Source organism: Orycteropus afer, unplaced genomic scaffold, assembly GCF_000298275.1.
Source record: "Orycteropus afer afer isolate SDZICR_OR568_19922 unplaced genomic scaffold, OryAfe1.0 scaffold00338, whole genome shotgun sequence".
Lineage (NCBI taxonomy): Eukaryota > Metazoa > Chordata > Mammalia > Tubulidentata > Orycteropodidae > Orycteropus > Orycteropus afer.
This window is the reverse complement of record NW_006921925.1, coordinates 3,383,985-3,401,275: the sequence shown is the minus strand read 5'-3', so window position 1 is coordinate 3,401,275 and position 17,291 is coordinate 3,383,985. Positions and strand designations below refer to the sequence as shown.

General features: G+C 36.1%; 1 protein-coding gene across 1 annotated transcript in view; it reads left to right on the top strand.

Moving 5' to 3' along the window:
- The window catches only part of UFM1 (ubiquitin fold modifier 1), a 40,919-nt gene extending 31,393 nt beyond the window's left edge, over positions 1–9,526 (top strand). The window contains exons 4-6 of the mRNA XM_007952451.1: positions 3,225–3,264; positions 4,812–4,844; positions 9,459–9,526. Coding sequence (XP_007950642.1) covers positions 3,225–3,264; positions 4,812–4,844; positions 9,459–9,526 — 141 coding nt within the window. The remainder of the gene's footprint in view (positions 1–3,224; positions 3,265–4,811; positions 4,845–9,458) is intronic.
- The last annotated feature ends 7,765 nt before the right edge of the window (positions 9,527–17,291 follow it).

Here is a 17,291-nt window from a genome sequence, read left to right as displayed (position 1 = left end):
AAAAAATGAAATGTGCAAAGACCTGAAGTTAGAAAACCAAAAGGGAAGAACATGCTAGGCATTTCTCAAGCTGAAAGAACTGAGGAAAACATTTACCCCTTGGATTGCAATATTGAAAGATTCTTTGGGCAAAATATTGAGTGATGCAGGAATCAAAAGAAGGTGGAAGGAATACACAAAGTCACTACCAAAAAGTATTGGTCAATCTTCATCCATTTCAGGAGGTGGCATATGATCAAGAACCAATGGAATTGAAGGAAGAAGTTGAAGCTGCACTGAAGGAATTGGTAAAAAACAAGGCTCCAGGAATTAACAGAATACCCTTTGAGATGTTTCAACAAATGGATGCCCCACTGGAGGCACTCATTCGACTGTGTCAAGAGATTTGGAAGACAGCTCCCTGGCCAACTGACTGAAAGAGATCCATATTTGTACCCATTCCAAAGAAAGGTGATCCCACAGAATGTGAAAATTACCGAACAATATCATTAATATCACATGCAAGTAAAATCTTACTGAAGATAATTCAAAAATGGTTACAGCAGTATATTGACAAAGAACTTCCAGAAATGCAAGCTGTATTCAGAAGAAGACTTGGAGTGAGTTATATTATAGCTGATGTCAGATGGATCTTGGCTACAAACAAAGAATACCAGAAAAATGTTTACTTGTGTTTTACTGACTATGCAAAAGCTTTCAATTGTATGGATCATAAGAAATTATGGATAACATTGAGAAGAATGGGAATTCCAGAACACTTAATTGTACTCATGAGTAAGCTGTACATAGTCCAGGAGGCTGTCATTCAAACAGAACAAGGGATACTGCATGGTTTAAAATCTGGAAGGGAGTGCAGCAGGGTTGTATACTATCACTATACTTATTCAATCTGTTTGCTGAGCAAATATCCAAGAAGCTGAACTATATGAAGGAAAAGTGGCATCAGGATTAGAGGAAGGCTCATTAGCAACCTTTGGTATGCAGGCGACACACCTTTGCTTGCTGAAAGTGAGGATGACTTGCACTGACTGATGAAGATTGAAGACCAGTCTGTAGTATGAATTACACCTCAATATAAATAAATAAATTCTCACAACTAGACCAATAAAGAGTGTCACAATAAATGGAGAAAAAATTAAAGTTGTCAAAGACCTCATATTACCTGGTTGTAGAATCAACACCGATGGAAGCAGTAGTCAGGAGAATAGAAGACGTATTGCATTAGGCAAATCTGCTGCAAAAGACCTTTTTCAAGTCCTGAAGAGCAAAGATGTTTCCTTGAAGACTAAGGTGCACGTAACCCAAGCCATGGTATTTTCAGTAGCTCCATATGTATATGAGAGCTGGACAGTGAAAAAGGAAGAGGGAAGAAGAGCTGATGCTTTTGAGTTATGGTGTTGGTGAAGAATACTGAGAGTACCATGGACTACTAAAAGAATTAACATCTGTCCTGGAAGAAGTGCAGCTGGAATGTTCCTTGGAGCGGGAATGGCCATGTTTTCAGAAGAGACCATTCTCTGGAGAAGGATATCATGCTTGGTGATGTGGATGGTCAGTGAAAAAGCAGAAGGCTCTCAACAAGATGGATTGGCACAGTGGTACAATGATGGGCTCAAGTATAGCAAGGAGTGTGAGGCTGGCACAAGACTGGGCAATGTTTCATTCTCTTGTACATGGAGATGGTATGAGTCAGAGATGATTCAATGGCACCTAACAACAACAACACTAATTTAACCTAGTATTTTATAAACATATTTGATCACAAAAGTCAAATAATATCTCTAAAACTAGTCCAAAGCACAGAGGTGCTTGATAATTATTTGTTGCCTGAATTAATGAGCTTTAGACACACTTTGATGACTGCTGGCCTCTAGAACATTAAGAGAAAATTCAGCTTTCTGGCTGCCAATATGGGAGTACTTGTGGTGTAGTGCTTAACTGCTTGGCTGCTAACCAGTAGATCAGCTCTTGGAACCCACCAGCTTCTCTTATGCAGAAAGTTGTGGCAATATAGTTCAGTAAACTTTGTTGATGTTGTTATGTGCCATCGAGTCGGACCCGACTCATAGCGACCCCTCCTTGGGTTTCCGAGGCAGTATCACTACGGAAGTAGGATTGCCCAACCTTCCTTCCGAGGAGTGGCTGGTGGGTTTGAACCGCCAGCCTTCTGGTTAGCAGTCAAGTGCCTTAGGCACTATGCTACCAGAGCCTTGGAAATCCTGTAGGGCCATTTTACTCTGTCTTACAGGGTCACTATGAGTAGGAGTCAACTTGACAGCAGTGGGGTCCTTGTTTTTCTTTCCTAGTAAGTTTAATAATGTATTCCATTGATTCACAAATGTATCTTTTTACAACATCTGTGAACTAAGGATGTACCATATAGCAGTGGAATCTTCCTGTCACTGTTGACCAAATTACAGTCACATGATTATCTGGTGGTCATTGCCTGTACCTTCATGACCTTAGTTGTCATTTCCTGATGGTATAACCAGACTACTGCAATTCTTCGTGATTCTGAGATTTAAGTCAGCAATCATTTAAGGAGCATTTGAGGAAAGAATATGAATTTTGGTTATTTCCTAAAAATCTTACATTGCTACCTCGTATGAAATGTAAGAGAAAGAGTTCATCTTTAGAACTTGCCATTTTTGTGAAGAAATTTCAGGAATATTGTAACCAATGTGTTCTGCTTATATTCTTGTTTATGCAGAAAGGTGATATGTGGTTAAAGTGATATATGAGTAATTCTGAATAAATAAACATTGATTAGGAGCTCTGGTAGCATAGTGCCTAAGGCACTTGACTGCTAATCAGAATGCTGGCGGTTCAAACCCACCAGCTACTCCTCGGAAGGAAGGTGGGGCAATTTACTTCCATAGTGATACTGCCCCGGGAAACCCAAGGAGGGGTCGCTATGAGTTGAGTCCGACTCAACAGCATATAACAACAACAACAAACATTGATTGGATTTGCGGTTCATTGGCAGTGTTTTACTCTTTTGGTATTGCATAACTAAAGATATATCTTATAGTCAGTGGTGTCATCAATAAAATGAAATGGAGTATTTAGAGGACAAAATAAAGCACATGACATTATCCTAAATGATCAATCACATTTTAGAATTATAGAATTGATTATTCACCTCATCCTCACTAGATATCTTTTATAGTTATAATTAATACACAGACACACACATAATTTTTTTTTCCTTTTCTCCCTTTTAGTTTAAAGTTCCTGCAGCAACAACTGCAATCATCACCAATGGTAAGAATGCATTTAAAACTTTTTGGTTACCTCAGAGCTATAGAATTTGTTTAAAAGGAACTAAATTAATTAAAATTGGCTTTTATACAAAAAGCCCCAAATTTATATCACCATTAATGATAGGTATTTATAAAATTAAAAAACATTAAGTCAGTGTATTTCATACCAGATTTTTACTGAAAATAACTTCATAATTTTTATTTAACAAGATTTTGTTTTGTCTTGTTATTGTAAAGTTGTATCCTAAATGCTTTAGATTATAGAAAATTAAGCAGAAATGTGCCTTTCGTGAACCTTGCTGTTTTTTTCCTGATAGAAAACTGGTCCTTATAAGTTTGTCGTAATGAGGATTTTAGATTCAGTATGATTTATAATTTAGAATCTATGTATCTTAGAATATTGGTAATAATTGTGTGAAACTAATTCTAGGAGCTCTGGTAGCGTGCTGCCTAAGGCACTTGACTGCTAACCAGAAGGCTGGCGGTTCAAACCCACCAGCCAGTCCTCAGAAGGAAGTTTGGGCAATCTACTTCTATAGTGATACTGCCTCAGAAACCCAAGGAGGGGTCGCTATGAGTTGGGTCCGACTCAGTGGCACATAACAACAACAAACTAATTCTAATTCTGAAATAATGAGATTATTCCTACTCATAGCAACCCTGTAGGACATAGTAGAGTTGCCTCTTAAGGTTTCCAAGGCTGCAAATATATATGGAAGCCAACTGCCTCATCTTTCTCCGGCAGAGAAGCTGATGAGTTCAACTGCTGACCTTTTGACTAGCAGCTGAATGCTTTAACCACTATACCACCAGAGCTCTTAAAGATTGCAAAGAGTGCTTAATTTCCAGAATACAAAGTAATATTCATGAGTACTGGCGAGTGGTACATGTGAATTTTGGATATACCAAGGAATGATTGGCTTAACATGCAGTAGCTTGATTTAGCTTAGATATGACAGAATCTGTCACTCTAAAACATTCTTCATGCTGTCGCATTGAAGTGTTTCTCTGTTTAGAAGAAAACTGGCCTACTTTCTCAAAAGTGTTAGGTTCAAAAATGAGTAACTTAAGAAACTACTTTGTAAGCTTTCAAGTATCAGTGGAACAGAAATAAATGAGTTTGTAGACTCCTCCAGCTTTAAAATTGCATGCCACAGCTCAGTATGGGAATGAATGATTAATGACATCCCTAAGGTACTTTCAGCTTTTTTGAAGAAGTGACATACATATTTTACTGTATGTGGTGGCAAATTGAAAACTGCTATGGAACTTAAAATGATGATTGCGTTGATGGATATTCTTATCTAATCTGGCAATGTGTATAAATGCATATGATATACATAACAGGTTTTAATAGACAGTTAACTTACCTGAATGATAACTTAACCTGTTCTTGGATTTAATTTGGTATTAAATTTGGGATTTAATTTGGTATTAAATTTGGCACTGTTTGGTATTATGGCACTATTTTGGCAAATGTTTTCTTGTTGATATTGAACCATTTTAGTTTTACAAATAACTTAGGTGATTTTATAACTTATTTTCTAGATGGAATTGGAATAAATCCTGCACAGACTGCTGGTGAGTATCTTATTTGAAAACACATGGAAGTATAGGTGGAGGCTGTATGTTAATTGATATTAAATATTTGATTTATTCTAATTAGATTTGATACAATTTCAACATGATAATAACTTTTTTTTAGGAATTATGTCCCATATTTAACCTGTACGTGTCTGCAAAAAGAGGCTCAAACATAGTGACGATTGTAGGAATCATGTAGGACTGAGCAGTGTTTCTTCGTTCTGTTGTACATAGGATCGCTATAAGTTAGAACCGACTAAATGGCACCTAACAACAACAATGTAAACTTTGGCTATAAGTAACAGAAAACATGGCCAATCATGGTTTAAGAATTAAAGGTAGCATAGTGCCTAAGGCACTTGACTGCTAACCAGAAGGCTGGCGGTTCAAACCCACCAGCCACTCTTTGGAAGGAAGATGGGGCAATCTACTTCCGTAGTGATACTGCCTCGGAAACCCGAGGAGGGATCGCTATGAGTCGGGTCGACTCCATGGCACATAACAACAACAATATACATAAAAAGTCTGATGGTCAGATCATACTATATTGGGAATGATAGTTGTGAGGTAGTGCATGTAAAGTGCTTTAAAGTTGCCTTCTCCATAGTAAGCATTTAGTAAGTGTAAGTAATTATTATTATTATTTTGAAGTAGCACAGTCATTTACATTTCAAACTTACTTAGTCTACTCTCAGAACTTTAATCTTTTAAACTCTAAAATCTTATATCTATGATCAACTGGTTTTCTACATGGTTGCTGAGTTGAGTCAATGGGGAAGGAAGAGCCTCTTCAATAAATGGTGCTAGGAAGTAAAACATACTGAATTTATGTCATAACAAGTAGGCAGCATAAATGGAGTTGGTTTACAATCCATTTGCAGTGTTTTGAAATGAAGCCTATTGAGATAGTGTGTAAGCTCAGTGTTAACCACTCACTATTTTTAAATCATTATATTCTAAAGTACTGTATTAAAACTGTGTTGTCCTCATAGACTCTGGAATTGATACTCAGCCATATAGAAAATAAAAGGGCATTTAAAATTATAAATTCTATAATTAAATCATTAGTTTTATGTATATAATTTCATTAAGTTTAAAAGGTAATTTGCTGAAAAATTGTCATTTACTATATGGATACCTTTAAATTTAGTGATAGTAGATAGGTTTTAGTTTTTGTTTAACTCTCAGAATTCTTAGTAATTTATATTGATTTAAATTATTACTTTCTCTGAAACCTTGCCTGTTGTATTACCTTTAAAAAAAATGCAGTTGTAAAAACATTCACCAAGCTAAGAATAGAAGAAAAAGTCTTATTTATTATAAAATACATTTATGAAAAGTCCACAGTTAACATCATATTCAAGGAACTCTGGTGGGGCAGTAGTTAAGGCATTTGACTGCTAACCAAAAAGTCCGTGGTTCAAACTCAGCAGCCATTCCATGAGAAAAAGATGAAGCAGTCTATTTTGGTAAAGAGCCTTGGAAATCCTGTAGGGCAATTCTATTCTGTCCTATAGAGTCCCTATGAGGCAGAATCAGCTAGATGGCAGTGGTTTTTAATGTCATACTCAATGGGAAAAGGCTGAGAGCTTTCCCGTTAAGATCAGGGACAGGACAAGGATGTCCACTCACACCAAAAGTATTCAACATTGATATGGAAATCCTAGCCAAAGCAATTAGGTTTGAAATAAATAAGTAAATAATAGGTGTCCAAATTGAGAAAGAGGTGGTAAAACTATCCCTTTTCACAGATAATGTGATTCTATACATGGAAAACCCCAAAAAATCCACAAGAAAGCTATTAAAACTAGTAAATGAATTCAGCAAAGTGATCGGGTACAGGGATAGCACAAAAATCATCTGGGTTTCTATACATCAGCAATCAAACCAAAAAACCAAACCCACTGCCATTGAGTTGATTCTGACTCATAGCAACCCCCATTGGATTTCCAAGGCAATAAATCATTACAGAAGTACATTGCCCAGTCTTCCTTCTGCTGAGTGGTTGGTGTGTTTCAAACCCCAACCTCTGGTTAGCTGTCAAATGCCTTAACCACTGTACCACCAGAGCTCCACACAGCTGTAAGCAAGTATAAAAGGAAATTAAGAAAACATTACTGTATACAGTAGCATCTAAAAGAATAAAGTACCCAGGAATAAATTTAACCAGGTAGATGAGAGACTTATATACAGAAAACTATAAAACATTACTAAAAGAAATTAAAGACTTAAATAAATGTTCATGGATGGGAAGGTTGAATATAGTTAACATGTCAGTACTACTCAGAGTAGCTTTTAAATTCATTGTAGTCCCCATCAAAATTCCAACACTTCCTTGCAGAGATAGAAAAGCCAGTTCTCAAATTTGTATGGAAGAGTAAGGGACCCTGAATAGTTAAAGCAATCTAGAAGAAGAAGAGTAAGGTAGGAGAACTCACACTTTCTGATTTCAAAGCATACTATAAAAACCATAGTGATTAAAACAGCCTGGCACTGGTACAATAGACATAGACCAATGGAATAAAATCAAGAGTCCAGAAATAAAACCGTTAAACTATAAACAACTAGATTTCTAGAAGGTTGCTGAGTTGAGTCAATGGAGAAGAAATAACTTCTTCAGTTAATGGTACTGGGAAAATTGGATTTCTGCATGCAGAAGAATGAACCAAGATGCAGTCTTCATATTATACACAAAAACCAATTCAAAATGGGTTAAGAAAATAAATGTGAAAACTAAAACCATGAAATTCTTAGAAGAAAATAGAAGGGCAAGGCTGTGGGACCTACTTTCTAACAATGGACTGAAAGCATGAGTAGCAGAAGACAAAATAGTTAAATGGTACCTCACACAAAATTAGATACATCGATTCTAATTTTTATCAAAAAAAGTGAAAGGAGTTTATCAAAAGACAATCTACAGACTGAGATAAATCCAATAGTGGTCTAATATCCAAAATATACTAAAAAAAAAATCTGCAACTTAACTACAAAAAGACAAAAAAGAAAAAAAAAAAAACAATAAAAATGTGAGTAAAGAACTTAGACAGACATCTTTGCCACCAAACATGACATTCAGAATATGGCCAACAAGCACACAAAAAGTTGCCCAGTATCATTAGCCATTATTACTGTTTTATAGTAACCCTGCATACAACTGAATGAAACACTTGTCCAGTCCTCTAACATCCTCACAGTGGTTGCCATGTTTGATTCCATTGTTGCAGCCACTGTGTCAATCCATCTCATTGGGATCTTCTCTTTCTCGCTTTTTTGGGGGACATGCAAATCAAAATCACATTGAGACACCACCTCACCCCCATTAGGGTATTAGTAATCAAAGAAAATAGAAAACAATAGGTGTTGGCAAGGTGTGGAGAAACTGGAACCTTAGCCATTGCTACTGGGGATGTAAATTGGTACCAAACCAAACCCATTGCCATCAAGTCGGTTCTGGGTGATAACGACTTCATAGGACAGAGTAGAACTGCCCCGTAGCTTTTCAAGGCTACAAATCCTTATGAAAGCAGACTGCCTCATCTTTCTCCAGTGGAGAGGCTGGTGGGTTCAAACTGCCTACCTTTTGGTTAGCAACTGAATACTTTAACCACTACACCACCAGAGCTCCCTGTAAATTGGTACAGCCACTATGAAAACAATTTGGTGGTACCTCAAAATATTGAAAAATAGAACTACCATGTGACCTAGCAATCCCAGTCCTAGGTATATGCCCAGGAGAAGTGAAGGTAGGAACACAAAACAGAAACGTATATACCAGTGTTCATTGTAGCACTTTTTACAATAGCTGAAAAGTAGAAACAATCTAAATGTCCATCAACGAGTGGATAGACAAATGTGGTATATACATACAAAGGAATATTAGTAATAAAGAGAAATGCCATCCTGATAACATACCACAACATGGATGAACCTCGAACAGTTGTAGGACAAACAATGCATGATCTCACTTCTGTGCATAAACGTTTGTAGAAACCAAACACAATTAGTGGTTGCCAGGGGTGGGAGACAGGGAAAAAGGGGGAGTTTGGTTCACGAGGTATTTATTAATGGTGATAGAATAATTTGGGAAAGGATAGCCTGAATGATTGCACAACTTGAGGACTGTAATCATTACTGAATTTTACATGTAGGTATTATTGAATAGCATTTGTCTTCTTGCATATATTTTTACCACAATCATAACTTTTAAACATCACTTGTATATATACATTATGGGATATAAAGATAATCGCAATAGGAATTAAACCAAAGTAGGGCAGAGTTTTTAACTTTTACACTTTTCTTTCCATGATTGTATATTATTGTATATTAAAACAAGTATTCAGGATATAATTAATAACATTGTTATTTCTGGTTATAATTTTTCACATCTCCATGGCTGGTATACTTATTTTAAATTGCTAAACAGTTATTGGATTCTGACAAAAGGAGAGGAACAGGAATAAGTCTTAGAAAGCATAGAATTGTGTTCTAATGCTGTTTGGCTTTTGTATATATTTTCTTTTCAGTACTTTGTTTATTGTATGTTGTAATTGCAATGTTAAGACAGCTAGTAATATTTTATATGACTAACTTTTTTTCTTGTTTCTTTAGGAAATGTTTTTCTAAAGCATGGTTCGGAACTGCGAATTATTCCTAGAGATCGAGTTGGAAGTTGTTAATAGCTGCTACATGGAACATACTTTCAGAATAAATTTGTTCTGTTTTTGTGTAAAATTGAAATCAGGCTCCATAAAATACTATGAAAATAATAATAGTTAATGAAAGTTGACTCTTCTAACCCTTCTTGTTAGAAGAGTGTGAAGAGGGAATGCTTATAAAATGTGTCTGCCATCATCATGGAAGGTCATGCTGTTCTACCTCACAATATAAACAGGTAGTTCATTTGGGGGAAATGGATTATCAGTCTCTGTTTTTATAACTGGAGGATCCTTCTGATAATTATGAAAGCATTTAGAAAATTAAAATTTTGAAGTTTAATTATTTGTCCTTGAGTTTTAAAATTTTTTAAAAACTATGGTTCATGGTTTGCAGCTTGATTGAAAGGATCTGACTTGCAAGACTCGTAAATAGTTGAAGTCTTAATTATATAAAGGTTCTGATGAAAAAATAGACACACCAGTGGATACTTAACTCTCTTAACTTTGTATCAGTCATTTTTAAAATTGCAGACAGCAGTGTGCATATAATTTTTAATTTCATATCAAACTACCAAAAATTGAATTTTTTTTAATCTAGCCCTTTAAATGTATAAATTGGCATCTCAAATCAAATCATTATAACTATGTTGTTATAGAATTCAATACTTTTAGTGGTGACACTTGACTTGGCAATGCATTAGAAGCATCCTTTGCTAAATTACACATTCCTTTAGCAAGCTCTTTTAGTATCACTTTTAAGTCACTGTCTATTTGAGGAGAGTAGTTTTAAGTGGCTTTCAGGAAGAGAGTATTGTTGCTAAGAACACCAGAAGTTCACAAAAAAGCTCAAGAAAGTGCTAATTGGAGCTCCTGATTCAATTTGATATACTTACTGAAGAACCACCATTTAAGAAAATATTAAGATTAGTGTCTGTGTGAATAAGAAGCCAGGAAAGGGAAGATGGGAAGCCCAGGTTTCTAGTACAGCAAAGGCCAATAGTGAAGAGAAACCAAAAGCTGTAGCATAGTGTCTAGGAAAAAAAAAAAAAAAAAAAACACAACTGTATAGACAAAACTGTAGAAGCTTGTTGAGAAGGCCTGAGAGAATTAAAAAAAAAAAAAATCTTGATATTGTCCTAAGTAGCAGAATGCAATTAGATAAATCAGAGTGTAGGCCTTGTCAATTTCAAAATTCCCCTTGGGAGAATCCAAAGAATGACTTGCCCAGGGAAGTATTTTTACTTACAGTGGAAATTAATATCTAGGCAAATCTTAATAGATGAAATGAAAGCTTACAGTTCCTCAGAACCAATTCTGTTGTATTATAGATGGTAATGTCTCCAAAAACAGGCATTGTGTCTATTTGCTGTGGCCAGAGCTGAGAATATAGTAGCCTTTCAGTAAATATGCTCAATTACTCATTAATAAAGTGTAAAATAACCGTTTCAGTGTGTTCTCTATCACAGACCCTAGGTTTATTTGAGGAAAAATACTGTAAGAAAATGCTGTGGAATCAGCATCAAAATGTTGACATTGGTTCTTAAATTTGAGAAGCTAACTAGAAAATGTTTATATATTTGACAGATGAACAAAAGGATTCTGAGTTATTTAGAAAAACAAAATCTTTGCTGCATTACATGAATTTATCTCTATGTTTGAGCAAATGTATATTTTTATAAAAATACAAAATTTATGTTCAAAGTCCCCTAGCCCTTACAAAGTTAAACTTCCAATTAACTGGAAATTTAATTTCCAGTTAACTGGAAATTTATGAACAGCCATTTCCTGAGTCTTTGGTTTAATTTAGATTTTTTTTCTCCATTCTGTCATTAGCAAAAATCTATCTGCATTGCTAATATATTTGTGGTGTCCTATGCCATAATATTATGTAATATTTTTTGTTTGTTGATCTTGAAAATTTGGTAGTAATAAGCTCTTAAATTAAAAATAAATAAATAGGCATTTTGTTACTAAATAATTTTGATCTGTAAGTTCTTATTTTGTGTGCAATGTTTGGAAGTATTGTATTTAGTTCAAATGCATTACTGCATAATCAACATCTTGTGAAAAATAGTCATTTTATACTGAAAACCATATTGTCTACTTATTTAATAAAACTCTTAATCAACAGACTTGTTAAGCCATTGTGTGAAAAATATAACAAAAAAAATTGATGTAATGTGACTAATAGGTCATAGTAATTAATATATGCTTATATGCCAATAAGAATTACTGATAAAACCTACCATTTCGCCTTGCATATGGAAACAATGAGGCCTAACCGCACAAAATAACTAGAATATCTTCTGGAGTGTTGGGCATTGCACATTCCATTGTTTGTGTCTCTGCTACCTTGACCAAATACAAAGATGCTTGATAACCAGTCTCCCTCACTCACTGGTAGTAAAAAATCCCCTTTAAAGTTTGCATTAAAACGTAAACAAAGAAATTAAAACATAGGGTCTATTTGAGCAGTTTTTCTATATGCATGTAGGAAGAACACGTTTCTGAAAAATGACTCAATCTGGCTAGTTATGATGAAGCTTTTAAAGAGAAGAGGAAAGGGAGTAGAACACAATCAGCCCTGGGCTTGTATTAATGGGATGGATTGAACCGTGCCCTCTTGCTGAGATAAGCAGATTTCAGGTTATTAGGTGGTCTCTGGCCTGTCCACTCTCTCCGCATTAATTTGCACATGTCCTTGTGTAGTCTGGTGGTTTTCAAATGATAAAAGGTATCTTGAATATTCAGGGATTTCCAAGGCTTGTCTCTCAGGACACAAGTGAAATTACCTGAAGTTGCATTATTTGCATTCAGTAAACTGAGTTGGTTTACAGTTGACAGACACCTTTGTCACAGAGGAGGTTTGTAAAGACTTAATCACTATCAAACTGTCCATCAGTTTCCTTATTAAAAATCAGTTTTTAGATGTATCTCCTAACATTAGTTATTTTAATGTTATATATTAAAATATTTTTCTATTTTAAGGAAAAATTAATGGCAAAAAAACTTGATACTCTGAGCTCCTCCTCCTATCTCCACCAAATGAAACTAAGATACTAAAATTATCTGCCATGTCTTTTACCCAAGGACTTTGGCTTATTTGTGAATTAGAAGCATTACTATAATGGAGTGATTCTAAGTTAACTGATTATACAGTTAGTCTTCCTGAGGCCACTTATAAAACTTCAAAACATTATGATTTATATATGTAATTATTCCTCAGCTGGGGGGTGGGGAAGTTCCCAGATTCAAACATTCTGTAGAGATTCATTTATTAAGCCTTAAATAGGACAAAGACAAAATGGACATAATCATCCAGATGAGGGAAACCATCAGCATGAGAGTATTGGAGCCACCAAATCACAGCCATTGTTTTCATATATATGACAGAACAGAAGATACCACAAAAGATCATGATTGGTGGCTGGTCAATCCATCACTATTGAAGGTGGGACTACAGAAGCAGAGAAAGGACCATGATTAGGATAAGTACATAATCGCAGGTTAGAAAATGTTACAGATTAATTTTGGGATTTCTACATGGTGGTTGGGGTGTAACTCATAATCATGCAGCCCTGAGTCATAGCCACAAGGTGGTTACAATACCAGGACCCCAACATTTAGATTAGATAAGGAGGTTATTTTCAATAAATCATTAAGGACACACCCAAGGAAGTTCCCTAGTTTTTTTTGGTGAGCATCATACTAGTTAATCTACTTTCATCTACACTCTTCCTGAGGGCAAACTGGCCCTCCCTGGGCTTCCCCAGCTGGTCTAAGCATAGCCACATTGCTGGTTTAATGATCAGGAGAAACTCAAATGGTGTCTGAACCTATATCAAAATGGAGTTAGGGCTCCCTCTGTATACTGCAACCTTTTACAAACCAAGTGCTTTAGAATTTAAGCTCTAATGCATTTGTTCTACTTGATCATGGATCGTGATCAAAGGATCATTTGATCATGATCAAAGGATCATTATTTAAAATCCTTTGATCCACATTAAGTTGGTAGGCCTTCTGCATGTACTGGGTGATGGGTCCTTTAGATGGCTGCTTGTTTTAGGACAAGCTTTTAAGAACCCAGAAATGTACTATACTTTTTGATAGCAGGGTACCATCTAATTTCTTCACTATGCTTTCCTGTAGCACCCAATCAGCAGTGATCATCTTATGAGATTAAATATACAGAGAGACCACATTGGAAGAACTGCTTGCAGTTAGGCTACAAACTTCAGAGTGTGAGCTCAAGTCCATCTGTAGAGTATATCTTGTCTATATAAATACATGATAGTTTCTTGCACTGTGGTGGTTTGTATGTTGCTGTGATGCTGGAATCTATGCCATTGGTATTTCCAATGCCAGCAAGGTCACCAATGCAGGACAGGTTTCAGCAGAGCTTCCAAACTAAAACTAGTAAGGAGGATGTAAGTGGTCTACTACTCACAACTTGGCTACTGGAAACATTATGAATAACAGTGAAACATTGGGTTGAAAGGCACTCACAAGAAAAGTTGCCTTCTCAAAGTAAAATCGACCTTGATGTGAAGGGAGCAAAGCTTTCAGGACTTTGATTTGCTGATGTGGCACAACTCAAAATGAGGAGAAGGAGCCGAGAGTATCCATAAACAATCCAAACATGGAATGTAGGAAGTATGAATCTAGGAAATTTGAGAGTCATCAGCAATGAAACGAAATGCATAAAGATCAATATCCTAAGCATTGGTGAGCTGGAATGAACTGATACTGGCCATTTTGAATCAGATAATCATATGATCTACTATGCTGGGAATGACAGATTGAAGAGTGGCATCACATTCATTGTCAAAAAGGACATCTCAAGGTCTATCCTGAAGTATGATGCTATCCATGATAGGATAATATTCATATATCCACAAGTAGGGAGCTCTAGTAGCATAGTGGCTAAGGCACTTGACTGCTAACCAGAAGCGTGGTGGTTCAAACCCACCAGCCACTCCTCAGAAGGAAGATGGGGCAATCTACTTCTGTAGTGATACCTTGGAAACCCAAGGAGGGATCGCTATGAGTCGGGCCTGACTCGACAGCACATAACAGCATCCGCAAGTAAAACCAGTTAATACAACTATTGTTCAGATTTACACACCAACTACCAAAGCCAAAGATGAAGAAACTTAAGATTTTTATGAATGTCTGCCATCTGAAATTGATCAAACAGGCAATTAAGATCATTGATAATTACTGGTGATTGGAATGAGAAAACTGGAAACAAAGAAAAAATTATCAGTAGTTGGAAAACATGACCCTGGTAATAGAAATGACACCAGAGATTGCATGATAGAATTTTGCAAGACCATTGCCAATAATTTTTACAACAACATAAATGGTGACAATACATGTGGACCTCACCAGATGAAATGCACAGGAATCAAAGTGACTACATCTCTAGAAAGGCGAGGGAGAAGCTCAATATCATCAATCAGAATAAGACCAGGGACAGGCTATGCATATACAAGTTTAAGTTGAAAATTAAGACAAGTCCACAAGAGCTAAAATAAGACATTGCATATATCCCACCTGAATTTAGAGACCATCTGAAGGACAGACTGGACATGTCAAACACCAATGGCAGGAGACTAGAAGAGTTGTGGGAAGACATCAAGGACATCATACATGAAGAAAGCAATTAAGACAAAAATAAGAAAGACAAGAAAGAAAGGAGACCAAAATGGATGTCAGAAGAGACTGAAACTTGCTTTTGAAAGTAAGGTAGCTGAAGCAAATGGAAGGAATGATGAGGTAAAAGAGCTGAACAGAAGATTTCAAAGTGTGGATCAAAAAGACAGAAGTATTATAATGAAATGTGCAAATACTTGAAGATAGAAAATCAAAAAAGAAGAACATGCTCAGCATTTCTCAATCTTGTTGTTGTTGTTATTCTCAAGCTTAGAGAACTGAATAAAAAAGTCAGGCCTGGAGTCACAAATGATCAAAAACTAATGGAATTGAAGGAAAAAGTCCAAGCTGTGAAGGTATTGGTGAAAAACAAGAATCCAGGAATTGATGTTTCAACAAATGAATGCAACACTAGAAGCACTCACTCATCGATTTTTTTTTTTTTAGTTTAATTTTTTCTTCTTTTTTTCTGGTGCTTAGTTCGCTTGTATCTTCCTGTTTTAAAACTCTCACTTTTTTTATTTTTTTTTTTTTAGTTTATGTGTATATTTGACTTTTTATTGTGACTTTTACACAGCAGATTCATTTTACATTCAACAGTTCATCCACATTTTGTTACATAACACTGATTACAATCCCCACAGCTCTCTTCCCACTTCCTCCCTGTGGTTTATCCTTTCCCTGTGTCCTTCTTACCTATGCATCCCTGCCTCCCTACCTTTCTCCCTGTGCAAAAGCTGCCCTGATTTCCATGGTTGATTGTTCTAAGGAGTGCCTCTTCCTGGTGTAGTTGTTCACCTTCTAGGCTTGTCTATTGTTTAGCTGAGGGTTAAACCATGGGAGTGAGTCCAATTCAGATCCAAAAGGTGACTTGGGGGCCATAGTCTCAGGGGTTTCAGCAGTCTCTATCCAACCAGAAATCCTAGTCTTTTTTATGTTTTTAGTTTTGTTGCACATTTTTTCTCCCACTCTCTCCAGCATCTCTAATTTTGATCCCTTTCCAAGTGGTTGGAATTGGTGCTGGAAACCATCTATTTCTTCTGGTTTCAAGGTCGTGTAGGCTGAAGTCTTTGGACTGTTTCCATGTGTCTTTGATTTTCTTCACTCTTTTTTGCTTTGAATGAGGAGACACCAATATTTCCATCTTAGATGGCCGCTCACAAGCTTTTAAGACCCCAGTCGATACTTACCAGAGCAGGATAAAGAATGTTTACTATGTTGTGCCAGTTGAGCTTGATGTCTCCCAAGACCATGGTCCTAAACCTACAAGCCCAGGAATTCACTACCTCAGGGTGCTTAGTTGTGGCTAAGAAGTTATCCTAACTTTGTCCTGTTAGCTTTAAAAAGTGTATGGATATTTTTATAGGACATACAAATATGTATCTAGGAATATCATCTGCCAAACCTACGTGTAGACATGGGTGTATTCCCGTTGGCCTACCTATATCTAATCTTGCCTCTCCACCTATGTATCCACAAATAGATTAGTGTTTGACTCCTAACCATTATGAGTAGTGCTTTGCTTATCCAAGCTCTCTTTCTTCTCCATATAAAATTAGTAATTAGTTTTTCCACATCCTTAGAGAATGTTAATGGGATTTGGATCAGGATTGCATTGAATATATAGTTTGTTTTGAGTAGTACTGACATTTTCACAATGTTCAGTCTTCCTATCCATGAGCATGGCGTGTTCTTCCATTTACGCAGGTGTCTCAGAGTTTCTTGTGGTAGCATTTTGTATTTTTCTTTGTATAGGTCTTTTGTGTCCCTGGAAAGATTTATTCCTAAGTATTTTATCATTTAGGTAGTTATTGTAAATAGTATTGTTTTCCTTTCCTTTTCAGAGAGCTCTTTCTTGATGTAGAGGAATACAACTCTTTTTAGTATGTTGACCTTGTATCCTGTCATTTTGCTGAAACTTTCAATTAGTTCCAGTAGTTTTCTTACTGAGTCTGTTGGTTTTTCTATGTATAGGATCATGTCATGTAGAAATAGAGATGTTTTTACTTCTTCTTTGCCAATTTGGATGCCTTTTATTTCTCTTTCTTGCCTTGTTGCCCTGGCTAAGATACAGTTTTAAATAGAAGTGGTAATAGAGGGCATCATTGTCTGGTTCCCATTCTCAAAGGGA